We start from the raw sequence: 26,638 nt of genomic DNA, 5'->3' as shown, positions 1-26,638 counted from the left end.
TGGTAAATAAAAAAATGTAGTTTATTTATCTGAAAGGGATACAAGAAGAGGCACTCTGTGTTATAACGGAAAAAATTATATAAGTGAACACAGGAACACTTGTAATAGCTCTGTTCTTTTCATTACAAATAATCACACAAATCGTGCGTAATTATATATATTAAGACTTACTACTGTATACACCTCAATGGTGAACAGTTGGTTCTTGATTTAGGAAATTCGAGGTACTCTTCCCTACCGATCAAACCTGCTTAATTACCATTCCCAAGGTACTGTTTGACCCTTACGGATTTAACGTTTCCCCGTGAATATAATAATAATAATAATAATAATAATAATTACTGCTGCATTAGTTAATAAGAGAAGAATGGATTTGCTACATTGTTACTATGATTAAAAATCGTTAAATGGATTAGATACAATGATAACTAAAAATTCATTAGTAACAAGGTATCAGGTGGAGACCACGGCAAGCTGCCGACATTCAGTAATTAAGACCAAACTGCAGCGAACACTTATATTATACAACACTTCACTCAACACTGGACTATTAACAAAGTACATTAAGTACTTGAAAAGGCCCAGTGTTTGATTAAACGTTGTACAAACAAGTCTTCCCTGCTGTTGTCTCCGTTACCAAAGTATCATTTGAAAGAATTAAACATTAAAAGGTCTTCACCGTGGCCGTCTTTGTTATCAAAGTATAATTTGAAAAAAATAACCTTGAAAAATCTTGCTCGGGCCAATATTGTTATCCTTCAGTGTTATGCTTACATACATACATACATATATATACATACATACATACATACATATCTTTCAACACACCGGCCGTATCCCACCGAGGCGGGGTGGCCCAAAAGGAAAAACGAAAGTTTCTCCTTTTACATTTAGTAATATATACAGGAGAAGAGGTTACTAGCCCCTTGCTCCCGGCATTTTAGTTGCCTCTTACAACACGCATGGCTTACGGAGGAAGAATTCTGTTCCACTTCCCCATGGAGATAAGAGGAAATAAACAAGAATAAGAACTAGAAAGAAAATAGAAGAAAACCCAGAGGGGTGTGTATATATGTGCTTGTACATGTATGTGTAGTGTGACCTAAGTGTAAGTAGAAGTAGCAAGACGTACCTGAAATCTTGCATGTTCATGAGACAGAAAAAAGGACACCAGCAATCCTACCATCATGTAAAACAATTACAGGCTTTCGTTTTACACTCACTTGGCAGGACGGTAGTACCTCCCTGGGCGGTTGCTGTCTACCAACCTACTATATATATATATATATATATATATATATATATATATATATATATATATATATATATATATATATATATATATATATATATATATATATAAACTCATGCTCATCAACTTTGCCAGTTGTCTATTACTTCCTACTCTCATAGGTTTTATTATTGTAAACTGATATGCAATATACACAAGAGTAGTGTTGATGACGGCACTGGCATAATAGCATACAAATTACCATTTACTAAAAATATCTGGCCCGAGAAACTATAGCACAAACTGTTGTGGTAGCTGATTTCTCCCAACATTATACCAGTTTACAACTAACTCATAAATTGGAAATGAAAACCTAGACGACGTTCCAGTCCGTCCTGGTTCATTTTCATTTCCAATTTGTGGATCAGTTGTGACTATTGTAGGCAAAGAATTGTCTTTTTTTTTTATCTTCAGATTATCAAGGCTTCGTAGCTTGCCTCCAATGCCTCAATTTTCATTAGCAGTTTCGTTCACATGTCCAAAAACGCGATGTTCTTCTTCCACTCTCCTGTTGTGTTCTTCTCCATCTTAAGCCTCTGCATATATTTCATCGAGGCCTTCAGAACGTGCCCGGTATCACATCGCAGACCACGTTCCTCCTCATAATACGATTCCTTAGTTCTGCGCAGCAAGATGACAAGCTCCCAAATTGTGTAGTCGATGTTGCAACTTCATTGAAATTATTGTAGTTTTTTCTTCGTTTTTTCCTCATACAGTCCTCCACCAGAGGACTACTTGTAAAAGCCTCGCTCTTCACTTGGGTGAAATCTGGTAGGCATGTAGTAGATGAGTTGTTTTATGGCCTAAAAGCCCATAAAAAGGACCTGTTAGATGGTTCAGCTGTTATAATGTTACTACCAGAGATTTGACGCTGTAATGGTAGAGTATCGGTGTATCGCCCAAGTTCGTCTCTTCGTGCTTGAAAACTCATCAACGATGTCTTACACGTTTCAACCATCAATAGAGAACCGTGTCACAGGACCCACGAAGTGAGACGTCCACCACTACACTGAGACTGAAGTACTTGGTCGGAGATAGCATGTCATGTTTTGCTACCTGATGTACTTCAAACTGCTAGGCCTACGTAGCCAGACTGGAAACATAGCACAGTTTTACTTATCCATGTGAAATGCTTTAAATATTTTAATATAAAAATCACTTCTGACACATTAACAAATAAATACTGTAATTAAAATGTTTATTTACTCGACTGGTTGTTTATCAACTTACATTATTCTTCAATACGTATATGTTTATTGCTCATGAAATATCGTTTTTTTTTTTACTGTTAACTAGTTATTTTCATGTAAATTTTTTATTATGTGTTAACATTTTATTTTACAGTATTAGGTAAAGTATTCAACTAATTAGTGTATGTGCTCTAAATTTACAATGTTACCAGGGCATTACGTTGATTGCAATATGTAATTATGGCATTTAAAAAATGATGACATATTACCAAATATAGTAAGTTTAGCGACATCGTTTGTTGAGCTTATTTGTTATGCAAATTAACAAAGATACCGTGAGTGTATAATAATGGGACGGGATAAATCAAATGAAATTCCACCATGTAAACAATATGTGTCCAGCTCTTCCTATAAACTTGGTCGGAGTTAGAAACCAAAACCAGTATGGTACTACAGGAAGTGAACACAATTTCGTTGTACCCACAGAAGGCCAGACCTTAGACACACACCACACAGCAACAGAAGATCAGAATAATGCCTGATCATGTGAAGGCCAGCATTAGTATAAGCCATTTTAAGAATAGAGCTAAATAATACCTAACGAATGAAACAACAGAAACGGTAGAAAGTGATTTCTTGTATTGTTAATAACCTTGATCTAAAATATTTATTTGTATCATTTATTGTTAATACTAAGAACGGTAGTGGATAAAACGCATGTATGTGCCTAAGTGTCTTTGTAACTCTGTATGTAGCAGGTGAATAACTAATAAATTGTTATTGTCTTGCAACATATTTGTGGATTTTTTACATAATTTTCCTAAACGTAGAACATATAAATGAATAATATAATAACTGTGTATTAAAATGTGATGCTATTTGGACCATTTGAGAAATTTCAAGTGAAGGGGGAGGCAGAACAGCCGGAGGAGTGACGCCGCAGATAAGAGATGCCATCATGAATTTAATGTGTGAACACTGGTCTGAATTGTGCAATGAAATCAGGCGTTCTCGAAGGTCAATTGGTGTATATCGGCCTCAATCCGTAATTTAGAAATTGCTGACATGTTAGCACTGAAGAATTGGGATAGTGTGGAAAACCCTTAAAATTCGACAACAAGAGCGGAAAAATAAAGGTCTTCAATCCTTTCCAGCAACACACCTTAGCTAACTGATGCTTACACATAATGTACAGTAGTTTCTGCATTGGCCAATTTAAATTCTAGCTGTAGTGGTAATGTTAGGGTGTATTTCTAAAAAAATAATGATCCAGTAATTAATGGTGAGTGTTCAGGTTAAATTTTCCTTTCTATATATATATATATATATATATATATATATATATATATATATATATATATATTTATATATCAATGCACCATGCAGAAATAAGCGGATATATACAAAGAAAGATCGCAGTCAGCAGGATTCGAAACTACTACTGAGAACGGTCAAGATTCTCAGGCAGCGCTCTAGTCCACTCGGCCACACAAATGCCACATAATCTGGGCACAGCCTGGTTCACAAGCCATACTTCTTTCCCAGCCCGGGCATGTCAGTGACCCTCAAGCATGGATTCAAGCTATTTCAATCTTCTCCTGTATGTTCTGACCTCTCAAGCGATTTTTATATCAATGCACCACGCAGAAACAAGCTGGTATATACAAAGAAAGATCGCAGTCAACAGGATTCGAAACTAATACTGAGAACGGTCAAGATTCTCAGGCAGAACCATGGCTTGTGAACCAGGCTGCCCAGTCTATGTGGCATTTGTGTGGCCGAGTGGTCTAGAGCGCTTCCTGAGAATCTTAAGATAAGATAAGATAAGATTTCGTTCGGATTTTTAACCCCGGAGGGTTAGCCACCCAGGATAACCCAAGAAAGTCAGTGCGTCATCGAGGACTGTCTAACTTATTTCCATTGGGGTCCTTAATCTTGTCCCCCAGGATGCGACCCACACCAGTCGACTAACACCCAGGTACCTATTTGCTGCTAGGTGAACAGGACAACAGGTGTAAGGAAACGTGTCGAATGTTTCCACCCGCCGGGAATCGAACCCGGGCCCTCCGTGTGTGAAGCGGGAGCTTTAGCCACCAGTTTCGAATCCTGCTGACTGCGATCTTATATATATATTTATTTATTTATTAGAAAGGAAAATTTAACCTGAACGCTCACCATTAATTACTGGATCATATATATATATTTCTTTTAACACACCGACCATATCCCACCGAGGCAGAGCGGCCCAAAAGGAAAAACGAGTTTCTCCGTTTACATTTAGTAATATATACAGGAGAAGGGGTTACTAGCCCCTTGCTCCCGGCATTTTAGTCGCCTCTTACGACACGCATGGCTTACAGAGGAAGAATTCTGTGCCACTTCCCCATGGAGATAAGAGGAAATAAACAAGAACTAGTAAGAATATAGAAGAAAACCCAGAGAGGTGTGTATATATATGCTTGTACATGCATGTGTTGTGTGACCTAAGTGTAAGTAGAAGTAACAAGACGTACCTGAAATCTTACATGTTTATGAGACAGAAAAAAAAGACACCAGCAATCCTACCATCATGTAAAACAATTACAGGCTTTCGTTTTACACTCACTTGGCAGGACGGTAGTACCTCCCTGGGAGGATGCTGTCTACCAACCTTCTGCCTAGGTGGGCCAAGGCGTCATGAGTTTCCGGCCACCACGAGGCAGGCCAAAGCAGCATGGGTTTGACTTCCTTTGCTGGTCACAGTGTTGTTATTGATCAATAACACTTGTTCGTGGTACAATATAAAATACTGTTTGTTGTACTAGTACACCAAACAGGGAGTAGAATGAAATTAGCATAGAGTCATCCACACCGCTGGATGCCCTGCTCTTAAGGATTGTGGTCCCGTGTATTAACGCGTCACGAGTTTTCGCCCACCATAAGGCAGGGCAAAGCTGCATGGGTTCGACTCCTTGGCTAGTTGCAGTGTTGTTATTGATATATATATATATATATATATATATATATATATATATATATATATATATATATATATATATATATATATATATATATATATATGTCGTGCCGAATAGGCAGAACTTGCGATCTTGGCTTAAATAGCAACGTTCATCTTGCCATATAGGACAAGCGAAAATTTGTGTATGCCATAATCTCGCCAAAATCATTCTGAACCTAACGAAAAAAATATATTTCACTGTGTTTGTTTAGTATTAAATTATTGTAAACAAATCTAAAATATATTTAGTTGGGTTAGGCTAAAATAAATTGCGCTTGTTATAATAAGGTTAGGTAAGTTTTCTAAGTTCCTTTTGGTGCAAAATTATAAATTTTTACATCAACATTAATGAAAAAAATATATCTTTAAACGTATAAGAGAAATTTTTAGAAAGGACTTAATTTTAAATGAGTTCTTGCTAATTGATCAGTTTTGCATATTCGGCACGACATATATATATATACACATTATATATATATATATCTATATATATATATATATATATATATATATATATATATATATATATATATATATATATATATATATGTTATCAACAAATTTTGTTGAAAATAAGAAAAAGTTTTGGAGTGAGATTAACAAGTTAAGAAAGCTTAGAGAACAAATGGATTTTTCAGTTAAAAATAGGAGAGGAGAGTTATTAAATGCAGAGTTAGAGGTATTGGGAAGATGGAGGGAATATTTTGAGGAATTGTTAAATGTTGATGAAGATAGGGAAGCTGTGATTTCGTGTATAGGGCAAAAAGGAACAACATCTTATAGGAGTGAGGAAGAGCCAGTTGTGAGTGTGGGGGAAGTTCGTGAGGCAGTAGGTAAAATGAAAGGGGGTAAGGCAGCCGGGATTGATGGGATAAAGATAGAAATGTTAAAAGCAGGTGGGGATATAGTTTTGGAGTGGTTGGTGCAATTATTTAATAAATGTGTGGAAGAGGGTAAGGTACCTAGGGATTGGCAGAGAGCATGCATAGTTCCTTTGTATAAAGGCAAAGGGGATAAAAGAGAGTGCAAAAATTATAGGGGGATAAGTCTGTTGAGTATACCTGGCAAAGTGTATGGTAGAGTTATTATTGAAAGAATTAAGAGTAAGACGGAGAATAGGATAGCAGATGAACAAGGAGGCTTTAGGAAAGGTAGGGGGTGTGTGGACCAGGTGTTTACAGTGAAACATATAAGTGAACAGTATTTAGATAAGGCTAAAGAGGTCTTTGTGGCATTTATGGATTTGGAAAAGGCGTATGACAGGGTGGATAGGGGGGCAATGTGGCAGATGTTGCAGGTGTATGGTGTAGGAGGTAGGTTACTGAAAGCAGTGAAGAGTTTTTACGAGGATAGTGAGGCTCAAGTTAGAGTATGTAGGAAAGAGGGAAATTATTTCCCAGTAAAAGTAGGCCTTAGACAAGGATGTGTGACGTCACCGTGGTTGTTTAATATATTTATAGATGGGGTTGTAAGAGAAGTAAATGCGAGGGTTTTGGCAAGAGGCGTGGAGTTAAAAGATAAAGAATCACACATAAAGTGGGAGTTGTCACAGTTGCTCTTTGCTGATGACACTGTGCTCTTGGGAGATTCTGAAGAGAAGTTGCAGAGATTGGTGGATGAATTTGGTAGGGTGTGCAAAAGAAGAAAATTGAAAGTGAATACAGGAAAGAGTAAGGTTATGAGGATAACAAAAAGATTAGGTGATGAAAGATTGGATATCAGATTGGAGGGAGAGAGTGTGGAGGAGGTGAATGTATTCAGATATTTGGGAGTGGACGTGTCAGCGGATGGGTCTATGAAAGATGAGGTGAATCATAGAATTGATGAGGGGAAAAGGGTGAGTGGTGCACTTAGGAGTCTGTGGAGACAAAGAACTTTGTCCGTGGAGGCAGAGGGGAATGTATGAGAGTATAGTTTTACGAACGCTCTTATATGGGTGTGAAGCATGGGTGATGAATGTTGCAGCGAGGAGAAGGCTGGAGGCAGTGGAGATGTCATGTCTGAGAGCAATGTGTGGTGTGAATATAATGCAGAGAATTCGAAGTTTGGAAGTTAGGAGGAGGTGCGGGATTACCAAAACTGTTGTCCAGAGGGCTGAGGAAGGGTTGTTCAGGTGGTTCGGACATGTGGAGAGAATGGAGCGAAACAGAATAACTTCAAGAGTGTATCAGTCTGTAGTGGAAGGAAGGCGGGGTAGGGGTCGGCCTAGGAAAGGTTGGAGGGAGGGGGTAAAGGAGGTTTTGTGTGCGAGGGGCTTGGACTTCCAGCAGGCATGCATGAGCGTGTTTGATAGGAGTGAATGGAGACAAATGGTTTTTAATACTTGACGTGCTGTTGGAGTGTGAGCAAAGTAACATTTATGAAGGGGTCCAGGGAAACCGGCAGGCCGGACTTGAGTCCTGGAGATGGGAAGTACAGTGCCTGCACTCTGAAGGAGGGGTGTTAATGTTGCAGTTTAAAAACTGTAGTGTAAAGCACCCTTCTGGCAAGACAGTGATGGAGTGAATGATAGTGAAAGTTTTTCTTTTTCTCCATTCACTCCTATCAAACACGCTCATGCATGCCTGCTGGAAGTCCAAGCCCCTCGCACACAAAACCTCCTTTACCCCCTCCCTCCAACCTTTCCTAGGCCGACCCCTACCCCGCCTTCCTTCCACTACAGACTGATACACTCTTGAAGTCATTCTGTTTCGCTCCATTCTCTCTACATGTCCGAACCACTTCAACAACCCTTCCTCAGCCCTCTGGACAACAGTTTTGGTAATCCTGCACCTCCTCCTAACTTCCAAACTACGAATTCTTTGCATTATATTCACACCACACATTGCCCTCAGACATGACATCTCCACTGCCTCCAGCCTTCTCCTCGCTGCAACATTCATCACTCACGCTTCACACCCATATAAGAGCGTTGGTAAAACTATACTCTCATACATTCCCCTCTTTGCCTCCAAGGACAAAGTTCTTTGTCTCCACAGACTCCTAAGTGCACCACTCACTCTTTTTCCCTCATCAATTTTATGATTCACCTCATCTGCTGACACGTCCACTCCCAAATATCTGAATACGTTCACCTCCTCCATACTCTCTCCCTCCAATCTGATATCCAATCTTTCATCACCTAATCTTTTTGTTATCCTCATAACCTTACTCTTTCCTGTATTCACCTTTAATTTTCTTCTTTTGCACACCCTACCAAATTCATCCACCAATCTCTGCAACTTCTCTTCAGAATCTCCCAAGAGCACAGTGTCATCAGCAAAGAGCAGCTGTGACAACTCCCACTTTGTGTGTGATTCTTTATCTTTTAACTCCACGCCTCTTGCCAAGACCCTCGCATTTACTTCTCTTACAACCCCATCTATAAATATATTAAACAACCACGGTGACATCACACATCCTTGTCTAAGGCCTACTTTTACTGGGAAAAAATTTCCCTCTTTCCTACATACTCTAACTTGAGCCTCACTATCCTCGTAAAAACTCTTCACTGCTTTCAGTAACCTACCTCCTACACCATACACTTGCAACATCTGCCACATTGCCCCCCTATCCACCCTGTCATACGCCTTTTCCAAATCCATAAATGCCACAAAGACCTCTTTAGCCTTATCTAAATACTGTTCACTTATATGTTTCACTGTAAACACCTGGTCCACACACCCCCTACCTTTCCTAAAGCCTCCTTGTTCATTTGCTATCCTATTCTCCGTCTTACTCTTAATTCTTTCAATTATAACTCTACCATACACTTTACCAGGTATACTCAACAGACTTATCCCCCTATAATTTTTGCACTCTCTTTTATCCCGTTTGCCTTTATACAAAGGAACTATGCATGCTCTCTGCCAATCCCTAGGTACCTTACTCTCTTCCACACATTTATTAAATAATTGCACCAACCACTCCAAAACTATATCCCCACCTGCTTTTAACATTTCTATCTTTATCCCATCAATCCCGGCTGCCTTACCCCCTTTCATTTTACCTACTGCCTCACGAACTTCCCCCACACTCACAACTGGCTCTTCCTCACTCCTACAAGATGTTATTCCTCCTTGCCCTATACACGAAATCACAGCTTCCCTATCTTCATCAACATTTAACAATTCCTCAAAATATTCCCTCCATCTTCCCAATACCTCTAACTCTGCATTTAATAACTCTCCTCTCCTATTTTTAACTGAAAAATCCATTTGTTCTCTAGGCTTTCTTAACTTGTTAATCTCACTCCAAAACTTTTTCTTATTTTCAACAAAATTTGTTCATAACATCTCACCCACTCTCTCATTTGCTCTCTTTTTACATTGCTTCACCACTCTCTTAACCTCTCTCTTTTTCTCCATACACTCTTCCCTCCTTGCATCACTTCTACTTTGTAAAAACTTCTCATATGCTAACATTTTCTCCCTTACTACTCTCTTTACATCATCATTCCACCAATCGCTCCTCTTCCCTCCTGCACCCACTTTCCTGTAACCACAAACTTCTGCTGAACACTCTAACACTACATTTTTAAACCTACCCCATACCTCTTCGACCCCATTGCCTATGCTCTCATTAGCCCATCTATCCTCCAATAGCTGTTTATATCTTACCCTAACTGCCTCCTCTTTTAGTTTATAAACCTTCACCTCTCTCTTCCCTGATGCTTCTCTTCTCCTTGTATCCCATCTACCTTTTACTCTCAGTGTAGATATAACTAGAAAGTGATCTGACATATCTGTGGCCCCTCTATAAACATGTACATCCTGAAGTCTACTCAACAGTCTTTTATCTACCAATACATAATCCAACAAACTACTGTCATTTCGCCCTACATCATATCTTGTATACTTATTTATCCTCTTTTTCTTAAAATATGTATTACCTATAACTAAACCCCTTTCTATACAAAGTTCAATCAAAGGGCTCCCGTTATCATTTACACCTGGCACCCCAAACTTACCTACCACACCCTCTCTAAAAGTTTCTCCTACTTTAGCATTCAGGTCCCCTACCACAATTACTCTCTCACTTGGTTCAAAGGCTCCTATACATTCACTTAACATCTCCCAAAATCTCTCTCTCTCCTCTGCATTCCTCTCTTCTCCAGGTGCATACACGCTTATTATGACCCACTTCTCGCATCCAACCTTTACTTTAATCCACATAATTCTTGAATTTACACATTCATATTCTCTTTTCTCCTTCCATAACTGATCATTTAACATTACTGCTACCCCTTCCTTTGCTCTAACTCTCTCAGATACTCCAGATTTAATCCCATTTATTTCCCATCACTGAAACTCTCCTACCACTCCTACATATATATATATATATATATATATATATATATATATATATATATATATATATATATATATATATATATATATATATATATATATATATGCAAAACAACCACTGTAAAAGAATAGTGAAATTCCAAGCGCTTACCTTGATAATGTGAGAAGTCACGAAAGGACTTGGAATTTCACTATTCTTTCACAGTGATTGTTTTGCATATTTTGATATCACCTGTTTACTGTTATCTTATTGTGCATATATATATATATATATATATATATATATATATATATATATATATATATATATATATATATATATATATATATATATATATATATATATATATATATATATATATATATATATTTGTAAAATGTTGTATACTCAACAGATCCCCCCCTTTATTTTCAAGTTACAAACCATCATACAGTCCACTCAACATCTTGTAATTTTCCAATATTATTGGTATTAATGTTGTAATCTGATAGACCTTTGTGGGTGGGAAAGTGTGTGTGTGTGGGTCTCAGAAGAGACATGGTACAGCTTAGTGTCTCTAAAATCTCACCTGGCCCTGAGGTACAACTAACATTGGTAAGTACAATAAATTGCTGCTGAGTTTTGCCCACTGTGAAAAATTATTATTATTAGCAAATCACATGCAGGAGGTTTAGAGGGCTTTGCCTCAATTATTACCTGCAAGTAATTTGGTTGAGGTAAGTGGGACTTAAGTCACAGTAGGTCACTGAACTGCAACTTCCTTGAGTGCCCACTTCCTCACTACTTTCACAAAAAGCTAGACCTAACATTAAATTAATAATTACAATATTAAAACCAGCTACTCTGATAATTACAATTAAGTAGACTGTAGAGTATTAGGCTTGCTAAGTAAGTTTATTCAGGTATACACAAACACAGTTACACAGAATTATCATACATAGCACCATATGTGTAGAGAACCTAGGATAACCCAAAAAAGTCAGTGACTTATTTCCATTGGGGGATGCTGGCTACACATGTAATTATTAAACATAAATTATTAGTATTATTAAAAAGAACTTTGTATTACCACTTACCATTCAATTACTGTAGATGGATTACAACTCCTGCCTAACATCTAGAACCTACACTGGCCAGCTAGATCTAATGCAAAGACTGCGAGTGATGTCCGCATCCTTAATTTTCCATTCTCACCACCATTCTCCTGTCTCAGTTCTTCAGCAGGAACGTGTCAACATTTCTAAATTACAAATTGAGGCCAATACACTTCATTAGGCCTCCGAGAACGCCGAATTACATCGCATGATTAAGATCAGTCCTCACACATTAAATTCAATATGACGCGTCCCCAGGCGTCCCTATTGGTTTTTTAACCCACCCCCCCCCTCCCCACTCGCAATTTCTCTAAGGGTCCAAACAGCATCATATTTTATTACACAATTATTATATTATTCATTCACATGTTCTACATTTAGGAAATTATGTAAAAAATTTCCACACCCACTTCAAATTATGTGGATGAAATATTTCAGGAATGTGCCGTGAACCTCGTCTCCATAATTTCCCACAGTTTAAGTAACTGACATTTTTACTCTCATACGTAAATAATTTTCGTGTAGATGATAAACTCTGTTGATAATAATTATAACATTACTCTATCTAATAGTTTTGTAATAAAAGAATTACAACAAAACTGTTACTGTGATTTTGATAAGTTGTCCTTGGTAATTCATAGACATACCTGGAGTTTACCGGGAGAAAGTTTCGGGGGTCAGCGCCCCCGCTGCTCGGTCTGAGGTCAGGCCTCGTGGTGGATCAGGGTCTGATCAACCAGGCTGTTACTGCTGGCCGCACGCAAACTGACATACGAACCACAGCCCGGTTGATCAAGTACTGACTTTAGGTGCCTGTCCAGTGCCTTCTTGAAGACAGCCAGGAAGTCTATTGGTAATCCCTCTTCTGTATGCTGGGAGGCAGTTGAACAGTCTTGGGCCCTGGACACTTATTGTGTTGTCTCTCAGTGTACTCGTGGCGCCTCTGCTTTTCATTGGGAGAATGTTGTATCTCCTGCCGAGTCTTTTGCTTTCACAGGGAGTGATTTTCGTGTGCAAGTTTGGTACTAATCCCTCTAGGATTTTCCAAGTGTATATTATCATGTATCTCTCTCGCCTGCGCGCCAGGGAATACAGATCAAGGGCCTACTATGTAAAACATTTATAGAAATCTATACATCTGTACTCAGCCTCGATGAACGTGAAGAAGAATTAGACACGTGCAACATCTGGGCATCTTCATTGTAGACGTTTCGCCTTTCAGTGGCTTTATCAATACAAATTCTACTGTCTTTCAATTAAGTCCTTGAATTTGTATTGATAAAAGCACTGGATGGCGAAACGTCTACAAATAAAGATACTCAGATGTTGCACGTGTGCCTAATTCATCATCTTGTCTGTGTTGTATATCATATACATACACCTCAATAAACGTATTAGGCAGCAACTGTTTGCTTTTAAATTATTATAATCAAAAAGAAGCGCTAAGCCACAAGGACTATACAGACGTTTGCTTTTAAAATGGGATGTAAAACTTGAGGTAAGCCAGCTGGCGCCTCATAACTATCCGAGGGTCATCACTTGACCAAGCCTCGTGTTAGGAGATACTGAACCTGTTTTTTCTCCTAGCACATAAACCACTATTGATTTCAAAGTTACGCCAACCTGCCTTTTATCTACTCACATTTAAAATAACATATTTTAAGATTTCCCTTATTAGATACCTTATCGTTTCATAAAATAATTTTTTGTCTCTGTTTAATGGACCAATCTGCAATCTGATATTGTACTGCGTTTAACAGTAAGTGTTTTAGAAACTGACTCCGTTTAGTTTATTAAGCTTAAAGCCTATCGATTTCATTAGGGCCAGTAAGGCCGCCTGTCAAGGATACTTTATTACCTAAAATATAAATTAATGAAATAAAGCTTCAGACAACCCTTGGCGAGGGCATTTCTACAAACATGTCCCAATGGAAATAAGTCACTCTGACTTTTTTGAGTTATCCTAGGTTCTCTACACATATGCTGCTATGTATGATAATTCTATGTAACTGTATTTGTGTATACCTGAATAAACTTATTACTTACAAATTGCGTCCACTATACGGATCTTTAAATAAATCCAAGTCATATGCGAGAATTGTTGATATATTACATAGAAGCCCTAAACTGTTGGTCATAGTGCTGCCGTATGTAACATGATGCTTCAATAAATAACTTGTTCACGTGGTTTTAGTCATTTTTAGATAATTATTTTGGAAAGTGACCTCCATCGAAGACACCACGAGACTCCAAGCGGACATCAACCAAATCTTCGAATGGGCCACTCAAAACAATATGAAGTTCAACGAGGAGAAATTTCAACTACTCAGATATGGGAAACTTGAAGAAATTAAAAATGTATCAGAGTACACGACAAATTCTAACCATACAATAAAGCGGAAAAGTAATGTGAAGGACCTGGGAGTGATAATGCCAGAGGATCTCGCCTTCAAAGACCACAATAATGTATCTACCTCATCCGTTAGGAAAATGATAGGATGGATAATGAGAACCTTCAAAATTAGGGACGCCAAGCCCATGATGATTCTCTTCAAATCGCTTGTGCTCTCTAGGCTGGAATACTGCTGTACGCTAACGGCCCTCTTCAAGGCTGGCGACATTGCAGACCTGGAAAGTGTACAAAGAACTTTCACGGCACACATAAGTACGATAAGGTACCTAAATTACTGGGAACGGTTGAAGGTCCTTGATCTGTATTCCCTGGAATACAGGCGAGAGAGATACATGATAATATACACTTGGAAGGTTCTGAAGGGATTGTTACCAAACCAGCACACGAAAAATCACTCCCTATGAAAGAAAAGACTCGGCAGGAGATGCAACATTCCCCCGATGAAAAGCAGGGGCGCCACGAGTACATTGAGAGACAACACAATAAGTGTCCGGGGCCCAAGACTGTTCAATTGCCTCCCAGCATACATAAGGGGGATTACCAATAGACCCCTGGCTGTCTTCAAAAAGGCCCTGGACAGGCACCTAAAGTCAGTACCTGACCAACCGAGCTGTGGTTCGTACGTCAGCTTGCATGCGGCCAGCAGTAACAGCCTAGTTGATCAGACCCTGATCCACCATGAGACCTGGTTTCAGACCGGACCGCGGGGGCGTTGACCCCCGAAACCCTCTCCAGGTAAACTCCAGGGAAGGAAGGCTGCTTAATCATCAAGTCAAAAGAGTAAAACTATTATATAAACTTCCAAGTTTTTATAATATTGTATATGGATTCTTTGGGTCACCCCGCATAGGCCCAAGAGACGGCCTAACATTTAGGGATATAGAGCTTAAATCGAGAAAAAATGCTACATTTTACCTGATAAATGGCTCAGGCCAATGGTCAGGGAAAATTGTGAGGACCTGTCCAGAGCTGTATGACTTTTGGGAAATCTTGAGTGGTCTTTGCTAACAATGGCTTGCTAAATAAGCTTTGAGGAGTGTTGTCGCATTTTAAATGCAAAGGTAAGAATTGTAAAGCAGGAGGTTCTAATTATCAAGGAAAATGGGAAATTAAAATCTCGACTGGATACGAATAAGTGTAATATAGAATGTGAATTGATTGGCAATAATGAAGGGATACATATTGTATATAACAAATGGAAATTGGTTTCTAGAAGTGGGAGAGGGATGACATTAAGGATGGTTGAAGAAATCTATTTGCTGTCCTTCGGGACGATTGTACAGCAGTTGTTGACAATGAGAATGGTAGGACGAATGCCTAACATGGATCAGAGACTGTAAATTAGATATATGAACAGAGCATCCTATAGACAGAGAATGCGTTTCCTGGGAGCTGGTGTGTGTGATATAGTTGACAGGTTAGATAACATCATGTCAGGTAATAAAAATAACCACATTATCTGCCTCAGTTCTCGGAAATGCAAGAGAAAAATTGCTGGCCAAGTACATGACAGAAATATAAGGCATACGTGTAAGACGTGGGTATCTTTATCATGGAGATGTTTCGCCGTCCAGTGACTATCATTCCAGTACAGAGAATAAAACTCGGTGTTTCACATGTGTCTTATTCTTCTACTTCTCGGTTTTGTAAACCATTAATATAAAGTACAAGACAACCGTGGATATAATTAGGTCAAAGGGAAGAAGAATCCCATTCATACGTAGCATCTTGCAGAATCAGCACTAAATGGATTTCTTTGACATGTGGTGTAAATTGCAGGTTAGACAAGTACTGCAAGGCACTTGAACTTCCATTAATTGACAAATGGGATTATTTCTTTAGCAAATATTGTTTGTATGCAAGAGATGGTGCAACTCTTTCTGGAACAAGGGTAAAAGCGCTAGCCAATTCGGTCGATGAAGTCATTGCTGGATTGTATAAAACTTAAAAATGGTGGAAGATAGAGGTATGGGTGTGTGTAGGAACCACAAGGGGGTTGCATTACTAGGGATGGAAATCGCAAGAATTGCCAAGATACGTTAGGAAAACGTTCAGAAAACGTTATAACTCATAAAATAGTTACTGATAAAAATAATAACAGGAGAGAGGCAAGGCAAAAACTTCCTTAGTATTTACTGTATAATGCTTCGGAGTAAAAGAAATGAAATAGATGAACTATGACTTGAGACTAAATGTATATGCAGGAAACAAATAATACTGCAGCAACCGAAACTTCCTACAGTTTGAAAAATTGTACCAAACTGAACCAAATATTGCCACATACAGGTGTATAAATTATTCCAATAGGAAAGGGGCCAGAGTTTTGTATGTTAGGTAAAATTAAAACTGTTGCACTAGAAACGATATAAAAGCGGATGGGAGTGATACGGAGTCTGGCTGCAGTTTCTCGAACACCATGAAAAATTAATGGAGCAATTTTACTTCTTTCTTAAACAGTTTGCGATGGAGCCAACTAGAAGAAATGACCTGCTTCACTGACCTGCTTCACTGACCTGCTTCACTTGGTACTGACAAAAAAAAAGAGCTTTGATAAATAATCTTCAGGTTAATGAAAAACTTGAAGAAGCGATCACATACTAGTTTCAATACCTCACGGAAGTACCTTGATAATGATAAAACTAAGGGCTCTGATTTTTGCGCTGCAGATTACATGGGCTTAACAGATTACCCGAGTTGGTAGACCGGGGGTAACCTAACTAGGGAACAACGATGAGGGACGCTGGACAGATAAAGATGATTGGAAAAGCACTGAACTAGCTGTCCAAATCATATATATTCCTAACAGAGAAATTAAATCAAACATCAATGATCTTACATGGAAAAACAATATACTAAATCATCTCCTGAATAAAAACAAAAGAGGCATTTACAGGTGGATAAAATAGGAGAGGGTCCTCTTATATACGAATTTATTCAATTGACGAGAGAAGTCCAAAAAAAAGACCAAAAAATAAAAGAAAATATGAAAATAAGGTTGCCAGGGAATCAAAGTCCAACCCACCCAAAAGAGTTTTTCTCAGGTATATAGCAATTAGATTAGGGAAAATATAAGCCCACTTAAATGTTAGTGGTGAAGATATGTATACTATTTCTAACATTGATTTCCTCTGTTTTTTACTTAAAAAGATACAGAAATCCCATCAATCAATAATTATGAAGGCCAGGGCAAAAATATATTACACAACATCAGTAACTTATTTCACCCAGAAATGTGTCACTCATCAATCCATGAAAGAAACTGCTACAACACATACTGCCAGTCACATCATCTAAGGGGGACAAGAAGACACAGACCAGCCAGACTATGAGAAACAAATGGGGGGAGCCACAACCCCTCCAGGGACAGAGTTTTTTTTTTTTTAGGGACAGGAGGAAAAAAAGACTGGTAAGAAATGACAGTAATCCTACATCACCTGAAAACCCTTCTGGAGCAGAGGCACGGACATTGGCCACTACCCCAGAACAACAGATATTAGAGCCAGCAAATAAAACCCCCCAAATTCCACCAATATAACGACATTTAACTTTGCAAACATACAGGTCCTAAAGCGGTCGAAAAACAACAAAATTCCTTACATCAAGGGACTGCTCAAGGAGTCAAATTCAGTGTTTGCAGCATTCACAGAGACCCACATAAAGGATCATTATGACAACGAAATATGGATCCCATGTTATAAGCTATTCCGATGTGACAGCCTAAACAGGCAACAAGGGGGGATGGGGGGGTTGGCCTGTACGTCAGAGTCGCTCATTTGCTCAGAACTACTAAACATCTCAAATAATGTAGTTGAAGTTTTGGCGGTGAAGAGTGAAAACCAAAACCTTGTCATTGTGGTGGTATACAAGCCTCCAGATGCAACTTCCCAGCAATTCCAGGAGCAGCTTGAGAAAATTGACCACTGTCTGGAAAATCTCCCAACTCCTGCCCCAAACATCTTACTACTAGGAGATGTCAACTTGAGACACCTAAAATGGAGGAGTGTAGTAAATAATGTTTTAGCAGAGATCACCACCAGGAGGCAGCTCAGATGAAAATTCACACACGAACTATTAAATCTCTGCACCAAATTCACCGTAAACCAGCAAATATTAGAGCCTACAAGACTAGAAAATACGCTGGACCTCATCTTCACTAACAATGACGATCTGATATGTAATATGACCGTACTTAAGATAATACACTCAGATCTCAACATAATAGAGGTACAGACATGTATGGAGAGGGAGCATGGACACGGGTCATCCCACACACACTAATAACAACAGACATAGCCCTACTCCACAGAGGAGGCAGTAAAGCAATTGCAAAGAACTACATACCGATAGCACTAACATCCTAAATCATAAAAATCTTTGAGAGGGTTCTAAGAAACAAGATCGCCAACCACCTAGATACCCATCAATTACACAACCCAGGGCAACACGGGTTTAGAGCGGGTCGCTCGTGCCTGTCCTAGCTCCTGGACCACTATGGCAAGGTCCTGGATACTGTTGAAGATAAACAAAATAAAGATGTAGTATACACAAACAGCAAAAGCCTTCGACAAGTGTGACCATGATGTAATAGCACACAAAATACGTGATAAAGGAATAACAGGAAAAGCTGGTAGATAGATCTGTAATTTCTTCACAAATAGAACACAAAGAGTAATAGTAAACAGAGTAAAGTCCCAGGCAGCCACAGTGAAAAGCTGTTCCACAAGGCACAGTACTCGCTCCCATTCTATTCCTCATCCTCATATCGGACATAGAGATGTAAGCCATAGCTCCGTGTTTTCCTTTGCGGATGACACCCGGATCACCATGGCAGTGACCTCCATCGAAGACTGCAAGACTCCAAGCGGACATCAACCAAACCTTCAAATGGGTCAATCAAAACAATATGAAGTTCAACGATGAAAATTTCAACTACTCAGATATGGAAAACTTGAGGAAATTAAAAATGTATACAACAAATTCTAACCATACAATACAGCGAAAAAGAAATGTGAAGGACCTGGGAGTGATAATGTCAGAGGATCTCGCCTTCAAAGACCACACCAATGTATCTACCTCATCGGCTAGGAAAATGATAGGATGGATAATGAGAACGTTCAAAACTAGGGACGCCAGGCCCATGACGACACTCTTCAAATCGTTTGTTCTCTCTAGGCTGGAATACTGCTGTACACTAACGGCGCCCTTCAAGGCTGGCGACATTGCAGACCTGGAGAGCGTACAAAGAACTTTTACAGCACACATAAGAACGATAAGGCACCTAAATTTCTGAGAACAGTTGAAGGTCCTTGATCCGTATTCCCTGGAACCCAGGAGCGAGAGATACATGATAATATACACTTGGAAGGTCCTGTAAGAATTGGTACCAAACCTGCACACGAAAATCACTCCCTACGAAAGCAAAAAAACTCGGCAAGAGATGCAACATTCCCATGATGAAAAGCAGGGGTGCCACGAGTATATTGGGAGACAACACAGTAAGTGTCCGGGGCCCAAGTCTGTTCAATTGCCTCCCAGCATACATAAGGGGAATTAACAATAGACCCCTGGCTGTCTTCAAGAAGGCACTGGACAGGCACCTAAAGTCAGCACCTGACCAACCGGGCTGTGGTTCGTACGTCAGCTTGCGTAATAGCCTGGTTGATCAGACTCTGATCCACCATGAGGCCTGGTCTCAGACCGAGTCGCGGGGGCGCTGACCTATCTAGTTGTCTGGTCCTCAGACAACTAGATAGTTCGAAACCAATCAATTCACCAGACCCCTGATAAACTATTTTCAGGGGTTCTAAGGGAGAGTAAGGAGGAACTTTACCTATGAGCTTGTCTCTAACAAATTACTTTTAAAGCTTCAGTTGGTAATAAAAAAAACAGATATATGATACTGACCAAGTGAGGAAATGACACATTCTAAACACTTATTAGGAAACGTTTCGGTCCTGGAACCTTGTTTAGGAAAGTTTCAGTCCTGGGAACTTGTTAAGGAAACATTTCACTTCTTGGACAATGTTCACTCCTATGATTCGAAGGGTACAAGGAATACAATATGTAAAGCTTTGGTGCAAGTGAATGAGGAGAGGTCGGATTAGGTGTAAGCAGTAGTCAAGTCAGGTCAAGCTGAGTGGAAACCAAATCACCTGATGACAGTGTCACGATGTGGGCGGAAATACAACTCAGATAACCCTCCCTCTGAAATGCAATATCCTCGCCTTCACTCTTCCTTAAGAGTGCAAGCCCTGTACTACCCACTTCCAGGACTAAAGTCCGGCTAATTGATTTTCCTGAATCCCTTCATAAATGTTACCACTGTCACACTCTTATAGAATGTTAGGCCATAAAACCTTCCAATACTATTAAGCAAATAACGATGCTATACCACACTGGGCTCCACCCATTTCATGACACGACCGTCAGTTGGCCGGGCTTCCACTCAGTATAACTTGACTAGTAACATCTAACCTGACCTCTCTTCACACACTTGCACTATGGTTTTATATACTGTGTTTCTTTTACATCTGAATCATAAGACTGAACTTAGTTGCAAGACCTAAACGTTTCCTAATGCATGTCCTAAGTGTCTGCAAATGCGCCACTCCTAATCTCAGTTGTGGGGAAAGATGATGAAATAAATACCTGCATGCGAAATTCAGAGTTATCTTGAACGATATAATTTGATCAGTGAATCTCAGCAGTGTAACAAAGAGTGTTTTGCCTTACGAATACCCATTTTTTTTTCACAAAGGTATTTGACAAGGAAAAAACATAATAATATATTGTTGAAGTGGACTTCATTAAGGCCTCTGATAAAGTTTCATGCAGGAGACTGATGAAGAAAGGAGTGGTACATGGTACTATAGAAGAAATTATCTCCTGGATTGAGACATGGTTGACCGATAGGCTACAAAAAGCTTATAGGGGTTAGTTTTTTTGCCCTTTGGTCACAATTTCTATAAATGACGACGATGGAATAAATAGCGACTCGAGGAAGTTTACTAATAATGTTAAAATATACGGCCAATCTATTGCGAAGACACCTGAGAGATACAGGATGATCTGGATACGGTGATTTGATTGGAGAAGTGGCAAATGAGTCTAATCCTGTGGAAAAAATAGCTATGGAACTTATAAGCTAAATAATAGAACTTAATCAAACTGAATAGGAAATTAAGACTTAGGCGTCCTTGTTAGTAGACATATAACGCCAAGACTAGTGCATACTGTGTTTGAAATAATGCTAATAGAATTTCTGACTTCATTTTAATAAGTATAAATAATAAGTCATAAGATTATATTTCAAATGGTAATGCCTCACGTAGATTTATGCTGCTCAGTTCTGGTTTCTGTATTACAGAATGGAGAAGAATGCACTGGAAAATACTATATAGTATATACAGAGAAGGATAAATTTGATCCCATGAATTAAAAAATCTTTATTATGAAGGCAGTATGAAGACACTGAATTTGCGCCCTCTGGAAAGACACAGAATTAGGGATGATATGATTAAGTGTACAAATGGAAAACTGGAATAAATAAATGGGGTATAAATAACGTGCTGAAACTGTCTAATCAAGAAAGGACTCGCAACAATGGATTCAAGTTGGAAAAAATTTTAATTTAGAAAGGCTATAGGAACGCACTAGTTTGAAAATAGAGTTGTAGATTAGTAGAACACACCACCAAAGAGTGTCTATGAAGCGAGAACTTTGGGTAGGAGGAAAACAAAGATGATCCCATATATCGGAAATCTTTCCTACGAGGACAGACTGAGGGCACCGAATCTGCAGTCGGGAAATATGTAGAATTAGGGGGGATATGATTAAGATGTATCAGTAGAAGACAGGAATAAATAAAGGAGATATAATGTGCTAAAAAAATATCTAACCAAGACAGGGTTAGCAGCAATAGGTTCGAGTTGGGGAAAAAAATATTTATAAAAGACACATGAAAACACTGGTTTGGTAACAGTTGTGGATGAGTGGAACAAACTCCCGAGTAGCATCATTGTAGATTAGACATGGTTACGTACATGAATGGGCCAGCTGCACTGCTCCTCCTTTATGTTCTTACGTACAGGCTGAACGGGTACGTAAGTGGTTGTGAATGGATCCGCCTAGCATAGACCAGTAAATATACAATAAGATGTGTGTGGTATTAGGATATTTTACTGAGGGAACGTTTCGCCATGAATGGCTTCTTCAGTCCTAGGAATAACCATTGGCACTGGACTGGAGAACTGAAGAAGCTATGCGTGCAAAACTTTTCCTGGCCCAAAAGGAAAAACAAATATATATATATATATATATATATATATATATATATATATATATATATATATATATATATATATATATATATATATATATATATATATATATGTCGTGCCGAATAAGCAGAATTTGCGATCTTGGCTTAAATAGCAACGTTCATCTTGCCATATAGGACAAGTGAAAATTTGTGTATGCAATAATTTCGCCAAAATCATTCTGAACCTAACGAAAAAAATATGTTTCACTGTGTTTGTTTAGTATTAAATTACTGTAAACAAATATAAAATATATTTAGTTGGGTTAGGTTAAAATAAATTGCTCTTGTTATAATAAGGTTAGGTAAGTTTTCCAAGTTCCTTTTGGTGCAAATTTAAAAATTTTTTACATTAACATTAATGAAAAAAATATATCTTTAAACGTATAAGAGAAAATTTTAGAAAGGACTTAATTTTAAATGAGTTCTTGCTAATTGACCAGTTTTACATATTCGGCACGACATATATATATATATATATATATATATATATATATATATATATATATATATATATATATATATATATATATATATATATATATATATATATATATATATATATATTATAGTATATATATATATATATATATATATATATATATATATATATATATATATATATATATATATATATATATATATATCTAACACTTCCAATGCGTCTTATTTAACATTTGTCGGTATTTTTTTCATTGTACCTTACCATGAACTAGTAGGCCAACTAAAGTTCCACTCATGCTCCTAAGTAAAATGTATCAACTGAATATTTGTGAACCATCCAAATCTTCAACAAGTGCTTTCCCTGAAACAGTATAAAAACGTTGTGTTTTAACCTCACCTAGAATAGTGGACAGAACACATCGACTCCAGACTAAGGGACTGATTACCTCAAACTCCTCCTCTCCTTCCACCTTTCTACTTTGTACTGGACTGATGAAGCCAATGTGTGGCGAAACGTTTCCTCAATAAAGATTCCCATATGTTGCATAAGTGTCTCAATCTTCAATAATAGTTATATTTACTGAGCGCCTTACCTAACCAAGAGTATAGTAGTTTGTAAATATACTAACCTGGAGCTGTTTGTAACACTACCAACTGTGCAATCGAAGCTCTGTTTATTTACTGACTATCCTTCAGATGTTTAGCACCTTCTATCGTGTTTGCTCTCAGGTGTTGTGGCAGGACCTGGGTGAGAGGTGACGTCCTGCGTTGTAACACTGAGGAGCTGCAGCTTTGCTTCCAGCACCTTAATTCGTGCAAGAAGTCGCTGGTTCTCTTGTTCCAAAGAGAGTCGTTGTGCTTCTATCTTCTTGCTGTGCTCTACATCCACTTTAAGCCTGCGTATGTAGTTGACAGAAGCTTTCAATATTTGCCCAGTGCTGTGTCGAAGATCACGGACAACCTCAAAATATGGTTCGTTCCTCCTGGGCAGCAGAGAAGCAAGCTCTTTGATTCTTTCGTTGATGTTGGTTCTTCTCTTTCGCTCAAACATGTTGCGATTTTCTTTCCGTCGTTTGTTCTTCATGCAGACCGTAGCCGTAGAACTACTAGCAGACGCCTCACTCGTCACTTCAGGTACATGTGCATAAGAAGTGGATGCTGTATGTAAGTCAGCACTGGTACCATAAAGACAACTTGGTAGTGCCACGTCAGGTTGAGCCAGCAGTGCCAGAGACACTGCTGGTATGGTGGTGGCTCTGCGCTGGCTGCTTCCACCGACCTGCATCTCTTCCTCCAGCTTGAGAATTTCCTCCACGATGTCATGTTCCAGAGATTTCATCAGTAGCAGGTATAACAGGAAGTGTGCCACTGCTTCCCGAGGTCTGACAATCACCACTTGACTAAGAATGGAGTACATGAGTGGAATAGCTAATATTGTTTTGCTATTTGAAGTACTTCAGCTAAATACAATAAAGAACAGACAGTGGAAATTTTCATCTATCATACATATACTTTTGAAGTTTCAAGTATTCTTAACTCACATCATAGTACTGTAGTACCAAACGGACTAATACTTATACTAAATACTATAGCATCGCTTTTATCAACCATTTTCAAAAATAATTTTCTTCAAATAATGACTTATCCTTTCAGTACCCATAATCTATTGGGTTTTTTTTATAGTAAATAATAATAATAACACCATCATTTGGTATCAGTTATATATTTTAATACAATTTAAAATTTCATATAACATTTATTATAGTTTAAGACTACAATAAAATGGTTCTTAACTTCACAATGTAGCAACAGCTACACTTTAATTAGGTCATTCAGGTTTTAAATTTGTTATTTTTCAATAGTTAATCTTGTAAATGACATATTAAAACAAAATTTAAACACAACGTTTTATCTCAAATGAAATTGTAAATTAGTTAAATTACATTTTTGCTATAGATCTATTAACCTGATCCCCCTTCCTAGTCTAAAGTAACTTACAATATACAAGTGACAAGAAGCCTATAGGCTTTATAAATTTTAATTAAAAAACATTAATATGCAGCACACGTCACCTGAATTACATTACAATATGAATATTCACAAAATTGTCACGTAGACTTTGAGAAGGCATTCATATTTTGAAATTCCATTCTTGAAGGTTATTATATTTACTGTTATATTCATGGGTAATAGTTATTAAGAGTCAAATATGTAGGAGTTACAGCCTCCCTACCAGAAGATAATCCTAGTTAGGCTGCTCATCCTCCTACTGTAACTGACGAATGTTATTAACTAATGAAGACGTCACCATAAAATAGCATACTTCCCGCTTTATTTATTTGCATGTAAATTCACCTAAATTAACATAAAAATAATGTATTATAACCAAAAATAATTTGAAATAAGGACAATGTGAGAAGTCATGAAAGCGCTTGGAAGTTCACTATCCTCTCACAGTGGTTGTTTTGCATATTCTGATATCACCTGTTTATTGTCATCTTATTGCATATATATATATATATATATATATATATATATATATATATATATATATATATATATATAGATATACATATATATATATATATACATATATATATATATAAATATACATATATATATATATATATAAATATAAATATATATATACATATAAATATATATATATATATATATATATATATATATATATATATATATATATAGTTAGGTAATCCTTTGTGAATATGCAATAAACTGCCACGAAAAATTTAAAATTGTAAGATGCGCGAGTCACCATAACAGATTAGTATCTGTGAATTTTTAAACCTGAATCTTGACACGATGTAGTGTCTGAAATTTGTTGCGACACATTATTATTATGCATGGGCATTAACATTGTTCAAGGGCATGAACTAACATTAGTTACAGCAGCCACGGGTGTGAGTATGCAAATGTATAATTGTTGGAACACACATGATAACACTAGGATACAGGAGTGCGTGATACTTACCTGTGTGAGATGGAGAGGCAGGGGTGTATGTAGGTTGCAGAGACGAGTATAGTAGTGATGGTAATGTTTCCTGCAGTGTGCAACACTGTGTTTACTAGTGACATGCTGCTTGCTGCCACCATATCTACCTGACACCTCCAGTATAATAACTTTAGTTCCTGTGTTTCAACCTCTCCCACATACAATACATAAGCTAAACGCAGTTATATAATTAATACAAATATTTCCTTGTTTTTAAGTACTTCAGGGATAAATATATATAATTATTATCCCGATGTGGGCGAAAAAAGTTAAACGGGATTTGTTTTCCTGTAAACCATATGTTAAATCATGGGGTGTGTGACGTCATAAGATGACGCGCAGCGATTGGCTGGCTGCCACCACGCCTTCTGTGACATCCAATCATCAGCCAGGAAGACACGCGCTTGACTCGCCTTCCCCAAACCTGCAGTATTTCTACATTACAACTCTGTAGATACTCCTTAAGAAAGGTGCTCTGATGCCGGTGAGGGGCTCTTGAGCATAGGAAGGAGTTCATCTGTTCCTTTTCTTCAATCGAAGCTGATTGCTTCCAATTCCCCCGGCACTGCATGACCCCTATGGGTTTAGC

The 26,638-nt window shown here is 38.0% G+C and overlaps 1 protein-coding gene across 2 annotated transcripts; it reads right to left on the bottom strand.

The window, feature by feature from the left end:
- On the bottom strand, positions 1-26,233 carry LOC128690822 (transcription factor E3). 2 transcript variants are annotated; one of them, XM_053779555.2, is made up of 3 exons: positions 26,029-26,233; positions 23,666-24,418; positions 1-2,384 (listed from the first exon to the last, which is right to left on the bottom strand). In XM_053779555.2, exons 1-2 carry the CDS (start codon positions 26,148-26,150, stop codon positions 23,737-23,739), a joined length of 804 nt encoding a protein of 267 aa, XP_053635530.1. In that variant the 5' UTR covers positions 26,151-26,233; the 3' UTR covers positions 1-2,384; positions 23,666-23,736. The 2 variants fall into 2 exon arrangements, with proteins under 2 accessions (XP_053635530.1, XP_053635528.1); XM_053779553.2 differs by having other exon boundaries at positions 23,666-24,436; positions 26,029-26,226.
- Positions 26,234-26,638: the final 405 nt, after the last annotated feature.

Source organism: Cherax quadricarinatus, chromosome 24 (genome assembly GCF_038502225.1).
Source record: "Cherax quadricarinatus isolate ZL_2023a chromosome 24, ASM3850222v1, whole genome shotgun sequence".
Classification (NCBI taxonomy): domain Eukaryota; kingdom Metazoa; phylum Arthropoda; class Malacostraca; order Decapoda; family Parastacidae; genus Cherax; species Cherax quadricarinatus.
Note: the sequence above shows the minus strand (reverse complement) of the source record. Positions and strands in the feature narration are given on the sequence as shown.